Raw genomic sequence first — 19226 nt, 5'->3', positions numbered from 1 at the left:
TTCATTTGGTTTTTCAAATAATATAAAAGGGCAAGCTCTTAAAACAAATCTTTAGGTAAGTAAATTAGGTATATTTATTCCAAGCATATTAATTAGGAATTAATATTAATCCTTAGGAAGGAATTAATCTTTTAGAAAGATGACAAGAAAAGCTTAAAACATTTGAGCAATATCAAACTCAATTTTCCAAAGTGAACCATATCTATACACCTAATATTTAAAGTAACTAGCTTTTTTTTCTTAACCCTGTCCTAAAAAATAATATATTGTAAATGAAATCATATTAAACTAGTTATAAACTGCCTAATACATTTAAAATCAATATATAACTCTAAAAATAAAAACAGGCCGGGTGTGGTGGCTCATGCCTGTAATCCCAGCACTTTGGGAGGCCGAGGCGGGTGGATCACTCGAGGACAGGAGCTTGAGACCAGCCTGGCCACCATGGCAAAACCCTGTCTCTACAAAAAATACAAAAAAATTAGCCGGACGTGGAGGTGGGTGCATATAATCCCAGCTACTCGGGAGGCTGAGGCAGGAGAATTGCTTGAACCCAGGAGGTGAAGGCTGCAGTCAGCTGAGATCGCACCATTTCACTCGAGCCTGGGTGACAGAGCAGGGTTCTGCCTCAAAATAAATTAAAAAATAATAATAAAATAAAAATGAAACCCTAGCTAGGCAAGGTGGCTCACGCCTATAATCCCAGCACTTTGAGGTGGATGGATGGCTTGAGCCCAGGAGATGAAGACCAGCCTGGGCAACATAGAGAGACCTCATCTCTACAAAAAATGCAAAAATCAGCTGGGTTCTAGTGGGGCACACCTGTAGTCCCAGCTACCTGGGAGGCTGAGGTGGGAGGATCACCTGAGCATGAGAAGGTCAAAGCTGCAGTGAACCGTAATTGTGCCACTGCACTCCAGGCTAGATGACAAAGTGAGAACTTGTCTCCAAACAAAAACAAAAACACCTTTTTTCCACGCACCACCTTAAAATTATTTCATGTACCACTAGCAGTCGGGCAGTTTTGGGAAACACAGACTTAATCAAAAAAATGAAAAGAACTAAATTTGATTTTTTTTCTTTTTTGTTAAAGAGCTAAATTTGAAAACTGATCACACATTAGTCAGCTACATAACTAAACACTGAAGATGAAAACCTTTCTAGCACCGGTGCCTTCTTTGTAAGTATGTATGTCCTGATTTGTATCCTTAAAAATGTTACTCTTGAGGGAATTTATCAAAAGACTGCTCCTTCTAAAAACATATCAAAAGTAAAATGGAGCTGCTGGCCAGGCACATGATTACACTTGCTACTCTGTCTTCTTAAACACGAATTACAAACTTTTATCAGACTGCTGCTTTTAATGTGGCTTTCCTTCCAGTGTGGTTTTCTGGCCAGGCTCATGATAACACTTGCTACTCTGTCTTCTTAAACACGAATTACAAACTTTTATCAGACTGCTGCTTTTAATGTGGCTTTCCTTCCAGTGTGGTTTTCTGTATGAAATAAGTACATATCACTCGGCCTCAAAGTGCAAGAACTGATTTTTTATCAACAGGTTTCACAAGGACATTGGGAATCAAGGCTTCTGCTGCACGCAGTGGCACTCACTTGATAAAGGCGTCCATGATGCATTTGCAAACCTCCACCCGCACACTCTCTTTTTGGAACATGTCCAGAAACGGCAGAAATTTTTCCTATAAATAAAGCAAGCACTCTATATGCAAATGACACAAGTTATTGGAAGGAAGGAATCTGTGGGTCTCTTTTTCTGTGGAGGTCAAAGAAGTAGAACAGAGGTTCATCTCTCTGAGTCGGGTCAGATGAGGACTCCTCTGAAATCAGGGAGAGGACCTGACTGGACTTGTAAAAAGCTGTTACTGGGCCAGGCACAGTGGCTCACACCTGTAATCCCAGCACTTTGGGAGGCTGAGGCGGGTGGATCACTTGAGGCCAGGAGTTCAAGACCAGCCTGGCCAACATGGCGAAACCCTGTCTCTACTAAAAATACAAAAATAAACCAGGCATGGTGATGCATGCCTGTAGTCCCAGCTACTTGGAAGGCTGAGGCAGGAGAACTGCTTGAACTCGGGAAGGCGGAAGTTGCAGTGAACCGAGATCACTCCACTGCACTCTAGCCTGGGTGACAGAGCAAGACTCTATCTCAAAAATAAACAAACAAACAAAATAAAAAGCTGTTACTATTAAAACAACTTATATGCATTCCAGGGATTGGTGCTGGGACCAGTTAACATTTTGGTGAGCCATCCAGGCAACCTTTGATGACCACAAGCTTTTCTGGGCAAGGCAGACTTCAGTCTTTTTGTGATTATATTGATGAGCAATGGAAGAAGAGTCAGAGTAGAGCTGTTCACAGATGGCCTCGAAATTGGACCGCCTGGCTCTGAATACTAACCTCGGTGACTGTGTGGCTGTAAGCAAGTTACTCTACCTCTTCCTGCATCAGTTTTCTCATCTGTAAAGTGGGAATATGGTAGTTGCTCCCTTATCTGCGGTTTTGCTTTCCATAGTGTCAGTTAGCCTCGGTTAACGGCCATCCGAAAATATTAAATAGAAAATTCTAGAAATAAGCACTTCATTCATTTTCATTTTTATTTTTATTGCATTTTATTTGTTTGAAACAGAGTTTCGCTCTGTTGTCTAGGCTCGAGTGCCCTGGTGCAATCTCGGTTCACTGCAACCTCAGCCTCCCCAGTAGCTGGGACTACAGGCATGCACCACCACACCTGGCTAATTTTTTGTATTTTTAGTAGAGACAGGGTTTTGCCATGTTGGCCAGGCTGGTCTGGAACTCCTGGTCTCAGGTGATCTGCCTGCCTTGGCCTCTGAAAGTGCTGGGTTTACAGGTGTGAGCCACTAAGCCCAGCCCCATTCATTTGAAATTGTGCATTGCTCAGAGTAGTGTAATGAAATCTCACACTATACTGTTCTGTCCCTCCCAGGTTGTGAGTCATCCCTTTGTCTAGCGTCTCCACATTGTAGATGCTACCTGCTCGTTAGTCACTTAGCAGCTGTCTTGGTCGTCAGATTCACTGTCATGGTATCACAGCATTTTTGTGTTCAAAGAACACTTATTTTACTTAATAATGCTCCCAAAGTGCAAGAGTAGCAATGCTGGCATATTGTTATAACTGTTCTACTTTAGCTATTGTTGTCAGTCTCTTACTGTGCCTAATTTATATATGAAACTTTACCGTAGGTATGTATGTATAGGATAAAACATAGTATACACAGGAGTCAGTTCTATCTGCGGTTTCAGGCAACTCCTGGGGGTCTTGGAATGTATATTCCCCCTGGATAAGAAGGCAATACTACAGTGATAACTCCTACTTCCCCGTGGTGGTATGAAACTAATGTGAGGCAATACATGTAAAGTCCCAGAACAGTGCTTGGAGTGTGGTATATGTCGAATAAATATTAGCTGCTATGATTAAAATAAAAAATCTTACAATCTTGTGAGCACATGTAAATGGAACCTGGAAGAGGGAAGTGAAGGGAGAGACAGAGAATGTTACTATACAGGGAATAACCTAGATTCCCTACTTGCCCAGGGCACTGAACAAACTCGAACAGACATCGCAGGATATTTTAAATTTTTGAGGGAATCATGGTAAATCTCAACTGTCAGACACTGAAACAACTGCTAGCCAATGTATTTCATTAGTTTCAACATTAGGCTGTGTGATTAAAAAGCAAGTGCCCTGTGAAAATCACTGTGGAAGAGCAAAGTAAGAGAAGGCTGTCCAAAGTGTTTTGAAGGTTTGAGAAGTTGTGTAATGCCCTTACTTATACATATCCCATAAGTAAGGAATGAAACAGAAATAATATTTTTCTTTCAGTTTTTGTGTATTATTTTTTCAAATACGGCTTAATCTATTAGGACATAAATACTTAAGTTGATCAGACTTAACTACTTTATAAAAGGAACTGCTGAATATTTCTTTTGGCCTGGGGCATCATGAAAACATTACTGAGACAATGAGAACCTCTGAGCCAGGTACAAATTTCCAAAGATAATTAAGAAATCCTACTTACCACTGAGAAAAGAACTGAGAAGTCATGGAAGTGGGCAATAACTTTCTTAATTATTAACTGAAGCTGTAAAACAAACAAACAAAAATCTTATTTTTAAAAACTTAATTTTTAAAAATTTCTTTCTGGTTTACATTCTCTCAGGAAAACCTAAATTTTTTTTTAAAAAGGCAATCACCTTTCATAATTTGCAATTATTACTACAATAAGGTAAGCCTGGATTGTTCAACAAATGGTGAACTGGGCTTAGGGTAGGCTCTGTCTCAAGCTGAGTTTGCCCAATGACTCTGTACATCCTACTTCGTAGTCCTGGGGAAGTAACTGAGTCTCAGTCTCAGCTTCCTCATCTGTGAATTGGAGATCAAAGCAGTAAGGACTCAATGGAATGGTTCGTGGAAGGTCCTGAGTGCAGTGCCCGCCTTTAGAAAGTTCTCCATTAATGTCAGCTATTGTTATTCCTTGAATAGTGGGCAAACTTTTTCTATAAACGTCCTACAGTCCACCACAACTACTCAACACTATTGCAGTGCAAAAGCAGCCATTGCCAACATTAAATGAATGTGCATTAAATGAATTTGTGCCAATAAAACTTTATTCACAAAAACAAGTGGCAGGCTACATATAGCCTATGGGCTGTAGTTGGCCAATCCCTATTCTACATCATCGTGTGGCCCTGTGTTTCTTGATTATTCACTGGAGAGGATTTGGACAGAGTGTGCTGGTAGAGTTAAAGGCCAAGGTATTACCCAAGGATGGTGGCACAGTCTGTGAGGTCTGCCTCAAAAATGCCCAGATACTGATGGTTACCGCCCCTCACTCTGCGATGCACAGTCCAGACTGAAAGGCTGACAGGGCCTTGGTCCAGGAGAGCCAAGAAGATGCTGTTTCTAAATAAAATAGAACTCTCCACCTCTGGTTGCTATCAAGAAAATGTACTGACAATTTGTTTACACTAAAAAAACTGCTGTTTCAATAATTTCCAAAGAAAATCTCTCATGTTCTAAAAACAGAACATGAAGAACGTTATGTGCCCATTTCATAATTAGGCAGCTTACTAGGTCAGTCAAGCAAAAAACTAATAAAGGACTTCAAAACTTCATCATAAACAATGCTCCAAGGCATACCATTGTAAGACACTGCAATGCTGTCTGGTTAAAATAGTTTCTGAAGCACAAAGCACCTAATCCCTTTAGAACAAGAAATTTTTTGTTAACACTTAAGCACAGCTACACATAAACTGTGATTTTAAAAGATAGGGTTTTTTTCCCCTTAATATTTCATTATAAAAATGCTCAAAAATAAAGAATATTGAAAGAATTATACAAACACGCATTTATTCACCACCTAGATTTTACAAAAGCCAGCAATTTAATACATTTACTTTATCATCTCACTTATCCATCCATTTAATGATAGAATTTGTAAACAATTCTATCATTGTTTTATTATTATTTGTTTTATTATTTTTTTTGAGACAGGGTCTTTCTCTGTTGCACAGGCTGGCATGCAGTGTGGCATGATCTCAGCTCACTGCAGCCTTGACCTCCTGGGCTCAAGCAATCCTCCTGCCTTAGCCTCCAGGGTAGCTGGGACCACAGGTGCACGCCACCACACCCATCTAATTTTTATATTTTTTTAGTAGTGACGGGGTTTTGCCATGTTGCCCAGGCTGGTCTTGAACTCCTGGGCTCAAGCAATCCGCCCATCTTGGCTTCCCAAAGTGATGGGATTACAAGCGTGAGCCACTTCACCTGGCTTTAACTTTTTATTTTGAAATAATTTCAGACTTGCAGAAAAGCTGAAAGAATAGTACTGAGAACTCCCATATATTCTTTACCCAAATCCATCAATTTTTAATATTTTGCCAAATGTGCTTTGTGGTTGTCTCTATGTAAAACATAGTATTATTTCCCTGAACTATATGAGAGTAGATTGCATGAATCATGCCCTTATCCCTTAACACTTCATTTTTTATTTCCTAAGAATAATCATATTCTCTGACATTTCCACTTGCTGTCATCAAATTGGGAAAGTTAACACTGATATAATGAAATCTAACCTAATTTGATCTCATCTATCACCCATTTCCGAGCTGTTGATTGTCTCAATTAGTCTTTTCTGACATTATTTTTTCCATCTTCTGTGCAGGATCCAGTCTGAGATTGTGCACTGCATTCCATTTTCACGTCTCTTTAGTCTGTGTTAGTTCACAAGTTCTTCCGTCTGTCTTTGTCATTTATGGCAATGATATATGTGGGGTTTTTGGGTTTTATTTCATTTTATTTATTTCATTTTTAGTTTAGTTCAATTAGAGACAGGATCTCACTCTGTCACTGAGGTTGGAGTGCAGTGGTGCTATCATAGCTCACTGCAGCCTCCAACTCCTGGGCTCAAACAATCCTTCCAGCTCTGCCTCCTGAATAGCTGGAACTACAGGCATGCACCACCACACCTGGCTAATTTCTTTCTTTTTTTAATTTTTTGCAGAGATAGGGTCTTGCTATGTTGCCCACACTGGACTTGAACTCCTGGCCTCAAATAATCCTCCTGCCTCAGCCTCCCAAAGTCTGGAATTATAGGTGTGAGCCATGGAGCCTGGCCATGGTGATATTTCTGAAGAATTATAAAATGCTTCTCAATCTGCGCATGTGTGACATTCCCTTGTGCATTCTCAACTGAAATGCTATACAGGTGATGCTGTGTCTTTCTTAGGGTACTACATCTGCAGGCACATGATGGCCTTTTGCTCCTCATTGGTGAGATGAACTCTCATTAACTGGACTGTCCAGTGTCTCTGCTGTATAGTCACTATTTTCCTCATTGCAATTGATACCTGCTCAGTACGAAGACCTCTTGAGATATGCAAATATCCTGCTCCTCATCAAACTCTCAAAATCTCTCTCCTCCTCAATGCATGCAAAACTCTTCTTCCCAGGGTTAGCATACACCGATAATTCTTACCTAAAGGAAGACAATTCTTGTCTTTACTGGGATGGCTACAAAATGGTGATTTTTCCAATTCTACCATTTCTTTCACATTTCTCAATCCGCTCATGTATTTATCTATTCAGCATAAGGATGGACTCTTGGATTCCTATTTTACTCAATGGGCTATAATCTGTTACTGTTCTAATTCCATTTGATCCTCAAATTGGGAGCAAGTGACAGCCCCTTCAAAAGCTGCTCTTATACCCTTTTCACATGGGTATTTCACATTAGTGGGTTTTTTTTTTTTTTTTTTTTTGAGACCGTGTCTCTCTCTCACCCAGGCTGGAGGGCTCACTGCAACTTCAGCCTCCAAGGCTAAGGTGATTCTCCTACTATAGCATCCCAGGTAGCTGGGACTATAGGCATGCACCATCACGCATGGCTAATTTTTATATTTTTTGTAGCGATGGCCCAGACTGGTCTTGAACTCCTGGACTCAAGTGATCTGCCCTCCTTGGCCTCCCAAAGTGCTGGGATTACAGGCATGAGCCACCACACCTTGCCTCACTGAACTCTTCAGAAGCAAAATGTGACATAATGTATGCAACTTATTATCAAATAATTCTGAGAAAAAAATGTACACACATACATGTATATACGTGTGGAATGCGTGAATGATAAAGCATATGTAGTAAAATGTTAACAGTTGGCCGGGTGCAGTGGCTCATGCCTGTAATCCCAGCACTTTGGGAGGCTGAGGCGGGTGGATCACGAAGTCAGGACATCGAGACCACCCTGGCTAACGCGGTGAAACCCCAACTCTACTAAAAATTCAAAAAATTAGCCTGGCGTGGTGGCACGCCCCTGTAGTCCCAGCTACTCGGAAGGCTGAGACAGAAGAATTGAAGGTGGAGGTTGCAATGAGCCAAGATCACACCACTGCACTCCAGCCTGGGCAACAGAGCAAGACTCCGTCTCAAAACAAAACAAAAACAAAAACAAAAAAAACAAATGTTAACAGCTAGTAAATCTGGTTAAAGAATAATAGGAATTCTTTGAGCTTTCTTTTAACTTTCCAATAAGCTTAAATTTATTTCCACATAAAAAAATTATGCTTAAGCCCAGGAAGTCGAGGCTGTGCCAAGCGGTGATCGCACCACTGCACTCCAGCCTCCGTGACTGAGCGAGACCCTGTTTCAAAAAAAAAGGAAAAAACAAAGTTGATTTAACTAAAAATACTCGCAATTTACTTACTGGTGACAACAATGAAGACAACGCTTATTGAGCATTTACCACGTGCCAGGCCACTGTGTGAGGGCTTCACTTCATCCTCACAGTAACTCTCAGGTAGCACTATTACTATCTCCATTTCACAGGTGAGAAAACTGGGGCACAACAAGGTTAAGTAACTGATCAAAGGGCACATGGCTAGGATATGGCAGAGCTATGATTCAAACACAGGATTATGTGCCTTTATAGCCTGACCCATACAACATGCCTATTTAATTCAACAGAACAAAATTCCTAACAATGTTGAAATGAGAAATGCAAATCTGTTACCTGGGGGTAGGAATCTTCAAATGCACGATCTGGAGTCATGTGCTTGATGACATCTGCCAAAACGGTATTCACCTCTCGTTTCTAAGCAGGAAAAAGGAACCAAACCTGAATTAAGACACTGTATGGCAACTGCTGACCATGTTCCTGGGGGAAAGGACTAACGTATTCAGAATATATCACACACCTTCCAGGAAATCAATTTCAGTATTCTGCTGAAAATAACGGAAGGGAGGAAATCTCACTCATATCACCCGGTCTAGTACCACAGCCCCACACCTCGTCAGGACTAAACGCTGTTCTCAAAAGTTCTGGGGCTTTACATTGTCTCTGCTTTCCCTGAGTGATGGTTGAATCTGCCGTGCCTCTCTCCACCTGCCTGTCCCAGGCCCTCCCTCAGGTGCCTGCAGAGAGAACAGTGAAGCACTGCGGAAGACTGCAGGCTCACCCTTACAAGCTGTCTGACCTAACTGCTCACTGTTCACTTTTGTCACCTATAGCAGGAGTCAGCCAACTGCAGCCCAATCCAGCCCAGGGCCTGTTTTTATAAGGCCCACAAGCTAAGAATGGCTTTTAAGTCTCTATAATTAACTGCTGATTTATAGAAAATACAAAAGGCAGAAGAGCACGCCAGACACCATCACAAGGATGCAATGGGGAAAATCCAGTCTTTGCAACTCTATAGAGCAAAAGACCCAATTTCTTCAACAAATAAATTACAGGGAAAGAAAGGGGAAGGAGAGAAGGAGACAGTTTGAGAGAGAACTTATACATCAAAAGTATCCTAAAATGTCTATTGCAATGGAGAAGCCTTATTTTCAACCAGATTTCAACAAATAAACTTTAAAAAAATGAGACAATTGGGGAAATCAGAATATTGACTGGTATTGATGATATTAAATAATTAGTAACTCGGCTGGGTGCAGTGGCTCATGCCTGTAATCCCAGCACTTTGGGAGGCTGAGGCAGGTGGATTGCTTGAGGTCAGGAGTTCGAGACCAGCCTGGCCAACATGGTGAAACCCCGTCTCTACTAAAAATACATAAAATTAGTGGGGTGTGGTCGCGCACACCTGTAGTCCTAGTTACTTAGGAGGCTGAGGCAGGAGAATCACTTGAACCCAGGAGGCGGAGGTTGCAGTGAGCTGAGATCATGCCACTGCACTCCAGCCTGGGTGACGGAGTGAGACTCCATCTCAAAAACGAAGAAAAAAAAATTAGTAACTTTTTTCCTTAGAATAATGTATTTAGATTTGGTTTAAGGAAGTGAACCCTGCAACCTGGGCAACATGGCAAGACCCCATCTCTACATCTCCACATGTGCCTGTGGTCCCAGCCACTCGGGAGGCTGAGGCAGGAGCATTGCCTGAGCTCAGGAGGTCATGGCTGGAGTGAGTGACGATTGCACCACTGGACTCCAGTCTGGGCAACAGAGTGAGATCCTGTCTGTCAATCAATCAATCAATGGAATCTTTATATTTTTACAGGTGTGCTGAAATACTGACAGATGAAATGATACAATGTCTGAGATATGCTTCAAAATATTCCAGGGGTCAGGGGACATGGTAATATAAATCAAACAAGATTTGTCATAAATTGATAATTCCTGATTGATGGGTACAAGTGAGTGCATATGTTTTACATTTCCATAATAAAATGTAAAATAAAAATAGGACCAAAAAAAACCACAAAAATCAATGAACCAACATTTACCTAATGCTCAAAACGAGGCAACATCAATTTTGGTGTTAGAGGCCAGGATGGTGTCTACCTTCACCTCCTCAAAGGCTGTTGTGACAGGGAGAGGCAGTTCTGGGGGTTCTGCGGGGTCACTTATTTCCTATTTCTTACTCTGGATGGTGATTATATGGTCATACCTTGTGAAAATTCATTGAGCAGCAAACTTATGATACGTGCACTTTTTTGCATGTGTGCTTGGCTTAGTCTGTTTGGACTTCTCTACCAAAATACCATAAACCAGGAAGCTTGTAAACAACAAAAATGTAATTCTCACAGTTCTGGAGGCTGGGAAGTCCAAGATCAAGGCAGATTTGGTGTCTGGTGAGGACCCATTCCTCACAAACGGCATCTTCTCCCCAAGTCCTCATGGGATGGAAGGGGACAGTGAGCAACTCAGGACTTATTTTATTATTATTTTTGTTTTGAGACAGAGTCTCACTCTGTCGCTCAGGCTGGAGTGTAGCAGTGTAATCTTGGCTCACTGCAGCTTCTGCCTCCCACATTGAAGCGATTCTCCTCCCTCAACCTCCCGGGTAGCTAGGACTACAGGCAGGTGTCACCATACCCACCTAATTTTTTTTGTATTTTTAGTAGAGACGGGGTTTTACCATGTTGGCCAGGCTGGTGGGTTTCTTTTATTATAAGGGCATTAATCTCCTTCATAAGGACTCTGCCTGCCATGACCTAGGCTCCACCTCCTAATACCATCATCCTGAGGGCTAGGATTTCAACATGAATTTTGGGAGGGCACAGACATTCAGACCATAGCAATGCCACACTTAAATTTTTAGGGCTCGGCCGGGCGCAGTGGCTCACGCCTGTAATCCCAGCACTTTAGGAGGCAGAGGCGGGTGGATTGCGAGCTCAGGAGATCGAGACCATCCTGGCTAACATGGTGAAACCCCGTCTCTACTAAAAACACAAAAAAATTAGCCAGGCGTGGTGGCAGCTACTCGGGAGGATGAGGCAGGAGAATGGCGTGAACCCGGGAGGCGGAGCTTGCAGTGAGCCAAGACCACGCCACTGCACTCCAGCCTGGGCGACAGAGTGAGACTCCATCTCAAAAAAAAAAAAAAAAAATTTTTAGGACTTGATTAAAATAAACAAATTACTCTGGCAAGGGTTTTGAACCCACTTCTATCTGCTTCTAAAGTCTCTGCTCTTTGAGAAGCCCAGTATTCCCCTAACTGTGGTTCTAGTCTATGCCTAGGGAAAGAAATATTTGCTTAGGAAAAAAATTACAAGCCAGTCAAATTGTTTGGGAAATGCTGCTTACTAGACTCTGATGTACAGTCACAATGCACTTTAGCATATAAGCATCTAAGGTATCCTATGGTAAAAAAAAAAAAAAATGGTTTAACTTTGTATAATGCTGCATTTTCCAAACTTAAATGTAAACATGGAACAGTTATTTTTTGTTGTAGTACACATATTAATGCTCCATCACGCTTTATTATGAAGAATGCAATTTTTATAAATTACAAGAGCAAGTACCATTGTCAAATGCCTCAATACCTAAACTAGGCTAATTCACTATTATAAACATGAAAAAATCTAATTCTTTCAAAAACAATACCACAGTCACACATACCGTGAAATGCTTGCAGGTGTATTCCACCCACACTTCGGCACAATTAATGTAGTCCTATAAAGAGAAAGGAAAATATCTTAACATTAAGTACAACATAGTATGCATTACAGCAAACAGGAGGCTTCAGCTGGCTCTGTTCAATGGTTGCAAACGGGAATTTCCTTTTGCTAATTACTGGCTTAAAGGCTGATCTTTTATTTAGGAATATCCTACTAACGATATTTTCAAGCCTAAATCTTACGAACTGTTACATTTTGGATGCCCACTATAAAGTTAACTGATCTTTCATAAAGTTTCAAATATCTGTAATGTTATGCATTTTTTTAAGTTGTATTTTTTATGGCAGTTCTGAATGCATGATCATGTAATTTTATACTTTTAGCACATCTTAAGGCTGTGAGAATTGAATTTTTAAAAAATCAAAGAAATTACATCTTTAAAGCTATCCATTCTCCATTACAGGTAAACAAATAATACAATTATAATAAATAGATTTCTTTAGGGAAAAATGTATAACTAATGAAAAGATAATTTTTATTTTTTAGTTCAAATAGAGACAGGGGTCTTGCTATGTTGTCCAGGCTGGTCTGAAACTCCCAGCCTCAAGTGATCCTCCTGCCTCAGCCTCCCAAAGTGCTGAGATTATAGGTGTGAGCTACCATGTTCGGCTTGGAAGCGTAATTTTTTAAAAGAGCAGATGCCAAAACTTGGACAAAAAGTGGTTGATTTAAAGTTTAAATGGCAGGCCGGGCAAAGTGGGTCACACCTGTAATCCCAGCACTTTGAGAGGCCGAGATGGGTAGATATTTGAGACAGCCTGACCAACATGGTGAAAACCCGTCTCTACTAAAAATACAAAAATTAGCTGGGTGTGGTGGCACACACCTGTAATCCCAGCTACTCGGGAGGCTGAGGCAGGAGAATCGCTTGAACCCAGGAGGCAGAGGTTGCAGTGAGCCGAGATGGCGCCATTGCACTCTAGCCTGGGCGACAGAGCAAGACTTCATCTCAAAACAAATAAATAAATAAATAAATAAATAAATAAATAAAAATAAAAATAAAATGGCCACTCACCTGTGGGTTCTTCAGCTTAGTGATGACTTTCCAAGCTTCGTTGAGAATCTGAAGTCGGTCACTCTCAGGAGGATCAGCCAAGGCCAAGTTTAACCCCAGTGATCGAAAAAGGAGATGCTAAGAAACAAGTCAAACCATCATGTTATGGAAATTTTAAATCAAAGTAACTTGAAGCTCAAAGAAAAGAAAAGAGAAAAGGTTGTAACGTTTAATCCTTCTTGGGGCTAATCTTCCAACAACCTCCTTCTAAAGTTCTATCACACATATCTGCCCCAGCTACACTGAGAGGCTCACACAGAGTTAGCTCCATCTGTTGGTCTAATTTGGGGCCATAATATTCTACTGGACAAAGTTTTTCATAAATAATGAATGAAGATATATCCTTTTGTTTGTTTTGAGACAGGGTCTCACTCTGTCACCAGGCTTCATGACATAATCATGGCTCACTGCAGCCTTGACCTCCTGGGCTCCAAGCAATTCTCCCACCTTAGCCTCCCAAGCAGCTGGGACTACAGGAATGCACCACCACACCCAGCTAAGTTTTGATTTTTTGTAGAGATGGGGTCTTGCTGTGTTGCCCAGGCTGGTCTTGAACTCCTGGCCTCAAGTGATCCTCCTGCCCTGGCCTCCCAAGTGATAGGATTATAAACATGAGCCATCGTGCCCAGCCTGATATATTCTTAAATATGTTAGACCAAAGTCTTTCTTAAATCCTTCATAGTGAGCCAATTTGATAGATTTAGGGCTCATGGGGGCCTGAAGCATAGCAATCACACAGTGTCTGACAATCCCAATCTCTAACTCATCTTCCATTGCGTTCCTCAGAAACAGAGCCTTCGCCTGTGTTCCTGCTGGCCCATGCTGTTCCCAAAACCGGACTGTCTCTCAAGAGCTATCAGATACACACCGCTTATTTGTGTCCTACTGAGCATGAAGTCAAGAGCCTACCTTGGGGAAACCAGATTCATCACACTCTTTAATCATGCCAATGAAATCCATAGACCTTGTGGCGATGAACTCAGCCCGGAAGGCAGACATCACAGAATTCAACAGCAAGGCACTGCAAGACACAGATCCCCAGGTCAGCCTGGCTTCTCCTCAATCAAAGTTGCTTTAATTTTTGAATATATATTGCCAGGAAGGATGACTAACAGCTCTTTAGCGGTAGGGTTGGGGAAAAACAAAAGATCAGAGTAAAAAGGTAAACTGGAGAGACTAACACAGTGTCCTGTACATATCTGCAACTCAATAAATGTTGAATTAACTGGATGTTTAGATGGATGGATGGATAGATGGCAGGGTGGATAGACAGATCAGCAAGTGATCCAGTTCATTTAAGGAGAAGAAGAGCGAGCATTCAATAAGCTGGTGCACTAATGAGACAGAACATTAAGTAACGATATTGATCCATGTTGTAAATATATATCCACATCGTTTATGCAAGAGTTTTGGTTTTTTTGTTTTTTTTTGTTTTTTTTGAGATGGAGTCTCACTTTGTTGCCCAGGCTGGAGTAAAGTGTCACGATCTTGGCTCACTGCAACCTCCACCTCCCGGGTTCAAGTGATTCTCCTGCCTCAGCCTCCCAAGTAACTGAGATTACAGGCATGCGCCACCATGCTCGGCTAATTTTATGTATTTTTAGTAGAGACAGGGTTTCACCATGTTGGCCAGGCTCGTATCAAACTCCTGACCTCAGGTGATCCACCTGTCTCAGCCTCCCAAAGTGCTGGGATTATAGGCATGCACCACTGTGTCTGGCCAGTTTATGCAAGAGATTTCTTAGTAAAGAGATCTTATGTTATAGGCACCAGGCACAGGGGACACAGTGGTAAACAAAGCCCATGCAAGGCTGTTTCCATGTATCTACCACTAAAAGGAAAGCAGAGAGACAACCTCATATTCGTGAGAGGCAGGGAGATCAATTTCATCCTAGCCCAACCACCTACCACAGCCCCATGGGGAAATAACTATTATTATTACTTTTTTTCTTTTGTGTTTTGAGACAGCGTCTCACTCTATCGCCAAGCTAGAGTACAGTGTCATGATCTCGGCTCACTGAAACCTCTGCCTCCCGGGTTCAAGCAATTCTCCTGCCCCAGTCTCCTGAGTAGCTGCGACTACAGCATACACCACCAAGCCCGGCTAGTTATTGTATTTTTAGTAGAGATGGGGTTTTGCCACGTTGGCCAGGCTGGTCTCGAACTCCTGACCTCAGGTGATCCACACGCCTCAGCCTCCCAAAGTGCTGGGATTACAGGCATCAGCCACCACGCCCAGTTGAAAGAACTATTATTACTCCCGTTTTACAGATGAAGAGACAGAGGCACAGAGAGGTCAAGCAAGCAGCCCAAGGTCACAGGGCTAAGACAGAACAGAGCCAAGGTCTGAGGCCAGGCAACCGGACTCCAGCATTCTAAACCTCCATGCAGTCCTGCCTCTCTCTCTTCAGCTCATACCCAGGTAAGCAGGCCAAGCTCAAAAATAGCAGCCAACGCCATTTTCAAACTCATGCTTTATGAATCTTAAAATACTTACTTGTTTCCTAGTTTCTTACACCTTTCCATCATCTCAGTCAGCAGAGCCTATTACGTTAAAAATAATAATAATTAAAAAATCAGGTTGGAGGAGCTAAAGTAACATTTCTAAGAGATTTCCAAAGTCAAACTCTAAAATGAATGTAGCCACATGTCCATTAAGATAATTCTCAGTGTCTGGTAGGGATGGGGAGGCTTGGGGAGAAAAAAATTCACTTTCATGGCATTTAGTGTAATAAATAGAAGGAGGGGGCCGGGTACAGTGGCTCGCACCTATAATTCTAGCATTTTGGTAGACCGAGGCGGGTGGATCACTTGAGGTCAAGAGCTTGAGACTAGTCTGGCCAACATGGTAAAACCCCGTCTCCACTAAAAATACAAAAATTAGCCAGGTGTGATAGCGGGTGCCTGTAATCCCAGCTACTCAGAGGGCTAAGGAAGGAGAATCGCTTGAACCCAGGAGGTGGAGGCTGCTATGAGCTGAGATCATGCCACTGCACTCCAGCCTGGGAGACAGAGGGAGACCCCGTCTCAATCAATCAACTGATCAATCAACAGAAGCTAGGGTCCTGGCATCAGGCACACTTGGATTCAAATCCAACCTCACCAACTACCAATGATGAGACTTCGGAAGAGTTGCCAACTCTGTCGAACCTCGGTCTCCTTGTCCTTATTGGAAGGCTACAAGTGGTACCATCTCATCTGTGGGGTCACTACAGGATGATGGGAGATAACTCCTGCACTCCAGGGCATGAATGAGAACGATAATTACTCTGCTCCCCACCTCTTCTGTAACCCCACATTCTTCCCCATTTTCAGAGGTGCCCAAGGTGCACTTAGTAATATCAGCAACAAACACTGGGCTAGAGCTTAGTGCCCACCAGCCATGGTGAGAAGCACTTTGCACTCACGATCTTACCTCTCCCAACCACCCTTGAAGCAGGGGCTCTATTCTCCCATTTCACAGATGAAAAACAAAGCCACGAATAGCAGTGTTTTTCACCCAAGGTCGCACAGTTAGTGATGGCAGGCAGACATGAACCTGGGCAGACTGGGATCAAAGGCCACGTTCTTCGATACATTTCTTCTCCAACACAGTTTGAAGTCTATTTTCCCCTCCTCCGCCAAAGGAAGGAGATTTTTTTTTTTTTAACTCATTGGAATACTGTTAATGGCTTTGGAGCTATCTTAAGACAATTACATATCTTTAAAAGAGCTCCTGTTTTTAAGAAAATCAATGGAAGAAGGATCATTTAGGGCAGTGGTTTGGGGAAGGTCAAGCCCAAGACCAGAGGTAATTACAGGACACTGAGCACTGCCCAGGTTTTGGGCTAAGTCCTTGACTTCCCTTTACTCTCTTACTCTTCACCATGTCCTTGTGAGGTCCATGGAACATTATCCCCATTTTACAGATGCAAAAGCCAAAGCTCAGATAGGGTTAAGCCACTTCCTAATAAGTGGCAAAAATGGGATTTGTGCAGGCCAGGGGTGGTGGCTCATGCCTGTAATCCCAGCACTTTGGGAGGCTGAGGTGGGAGGATCGCTTGAGCCCAGGAATTCAAGACCAGTCTGGGCAATATAATGAGATCCCATCTCTACCTAAGTGTTTTTGTTTGTTTGTTTGTTTGTTTGTTTTTTGAGACAGAGAGACGAGTCTTACTCTGTTGCCCAGACTGGAGTGCAGTGACGCGATCTCGGCTCACCAGAACCTCCGCCTCTTGGGTTCAAGAGATTCTCCTGCCTCAGCCTCCCGAGTAGCTGGGACTACAGGTGTGTGCCATCATGCCTGGCTAATCTTTTTGTATTTTTAGTAGAGATGGGGTTTCACCATGTTAGCCAGGCTGGCCTTGAACTCCTGACCTCAGGCAATCTGCCTGCCTCAGCCCTGCAAAGTGCTGGGATTACAGGAGTGAGCCACCGCGCCCAGTCATAAAATTTTTTTAAAAATTAGCTGGGTGTGGTGGTACGTGCCTGTGGTCCTAGCTACTCAGGAGGCTGAGGTGGGAGGATCACTTGAGCCCAGGAGGTGGAGGCTGCAGTGAGCTGTGATTGTGCTACTGAACTCCAGCCTGGGCACCAGAGTGAGACCTATCTCAAAAAAAAAAGACCTGGTAGGCACGATGGCTCATGCCTGTAATCCCAGCACTTTGAGAGGCTGATGGGGACAGATGGCTTGACCTTAGGAGTTCAAGACCAGCCTGGGCAACATGGCAAAACCTCATCTCTAAAAGAAATTTAAAAATTAGCCAAGCATGATGGTGTGTGCTTATAGTCCCAGCTAGTCAGGAGGCTAAGGTGGGGGCATCACTTGAGCCTGGGAGGTCGAGATTGCAGTGAGCCAAGACTGCACCACAGCACTTCAGCCTGGGCAACAGAGCAAGACCCTGTCTTAAAATAATAATAATAATAAAAAAATAAATAAGTAAAAAGTAAAAAATAAAGAAAAAAACAAAAGGGATCTATATCTACGTCTGGACCCAAAGTAAAAAAATAAAAGGAGGGTTCTTAAGTGCAATTCCACTCTTTCTGGTGGCACCCCTCTCTGTCATGTTGCCTGAATAAGTGAGAGCTGACGTTGGAGATACTGTTGGAATCCCTACCCCAAAACCCTGATTTTATTCAGATTTCCATCTATGCCTCACATAAACTAGGTTGGCTTCTGTCATGGACTGAATTATATCTCCCCTAAATTGCTATGTTGGAGCCCTAACCCCTAATATCACTATTCTAGGTTAAATGGAGTCATAAGGGTGGGATCCGAATCCCACAGGACTAACCTCCTTATAGGAAGAGACAGCAAGGATGCGTGTACACAGAGGAAAAGCCATGTGAAGACACAGCAAGAAGGTGGCAGTTTCCAAGCCAAGGAGAGAGGCCTCACCAGAAACCAACCTTGCTGGCCCCTTGATCTTGGTCTCCTAGCCTTCAGAACTATGAGAAAATAAAGTCTGTTGTTTAAGCTCCTAGTCTGTGGTATTTTGTTATGGGAGCCCAAGCAGATTAATACAGACCCAAACCAATCACAGTGGCTCTTGTTCCCTTTGCCCATTTCTAGCTGCTGAGACAGGATGGGAAGTCTTCGGGGGGATTTGGAGAAAGGTTTCCTGTTCTTAAACAAGGACCCAAGAATCAAAGATTCCCTGGATGCTGTCGGCTCTGGACGTGATGCCTGGAATGGTTGCCCCCACCTTGCTACTAATCAGGGACAGCAGAGCAAAAAGATGCACTGAAGCTGATCACCCGAGAGCCTCCACTTGTTGTGGAGGAGGACACATGGAATTATATGTGGAGGCCAGACTAGTTAGATGTTTGTTCCTTGCAGCCAAAAGCACCCTAGCTGGTGACAAAATTGACCACATCATAAATGGCTTCCCTAACCCACTCTTGGGTATTTACATTTGAAAAGTCATTCTTAAAGACCAATAGCAAAATGGCCTTTGGAAAAGGCTAAGAAAGGAAAAGAGATTCTGTGTAATCATCACACTGACACTCCCTGACACACAGAAATAATCATTCAATGCCTACCTAACGAGCAACTTTAGTATACAGTTGACCCTTGAATAACAACATGGTTTTGAGCTGCGTGGGTCCACTTAGACACGGATTTTTTCCAACCATATGCTGAACGAAAATACAGTATTTGTGAGACACCAAACTCAAGTATACACGGGTTCCACAGGGCCAACTGTGAGACTGTGAGACTTGAGTATGCATGGATTTTGATATACGTGGGGGCCGGGCACAGTGGC

General features: G+C 42.6%; 1 protein-coding gene and 1 long non-coding RNA gene across 10 annotated transcripts in view; one reads left to right on the top strand and one right to left on the bottom strand.

The window, feature by feature from the left end:
- VPS35L (VPS35 endosomal protein sorting factor like) overlaps positions 1-19226 on the bottom strand; it is a 150176-nt gene that overhangs the window by 64968 nt on the left and 65982 nt on the right. For all 9 annotated transcript variants that reach the window (XR_010152569.1, XR_008539754.1, XR_008539756.1 and 6 more), the window contains exons 15-21: positions 15479-15525; positions 13891-14002; positions 12943-13059; positions 11869-11922; positions 8542-8622; positions 4057-4119; positions 1612-1697 (exon numbers count right to left, since the gene is read on the bottom strand). Coding sequence is in view for 5 of the 9 variants with exons in the window: in XM_016929579.4 (XP_016785068.2) it covers positions 1612-1697; positions 4057-4119; positions 8542-8622; positions 11869-11922; positions 12943-13059; positions 13891-14002; positions 15479-15525 (560 nt within the window). In the remaining 4 variants the exon portion in view is untranslated. The remainder of the gene's footprint in view (positions 1-1611; positions 1698-4056; positions 4120-8541; positions 8623-11868; positions 11923-12942; positions 13060-13890; positions 14003-15478; positions 15526-19226) is intronic.
- On the top strand, positions 15342-18436 carry LOC134808795 (uncharacterized). The gene is made up of 2 exons (XR_010152571.1): positions 15342-15403; positions 18209-18436. It is a non-coding gene; the product is annotated as an uncharacterized LOC134808795 (long non-coding RNA).

The sequence above is a fragment of the Pan troglodytes genome, chromosome 18, assembly GCF_028858775.2.
Source record: "Pan troglodytes isolate AG18354 chromosome 18, NHGRI_mPanTro3-v2.0_pri, whole genome shotgun sequence".
Taxonomy (NCBI): domain Eukaryota; kingdom Metazoa; phylum Chordata; class Mammalia; order Primates; family Hominidae; genus Pan; species Pan troglodytes.
The sequence above is the reverse complement of the archived record's forward strand: the minus strand, read 5'-3'. Positions and strand labels throughout refer to the sequence as shown.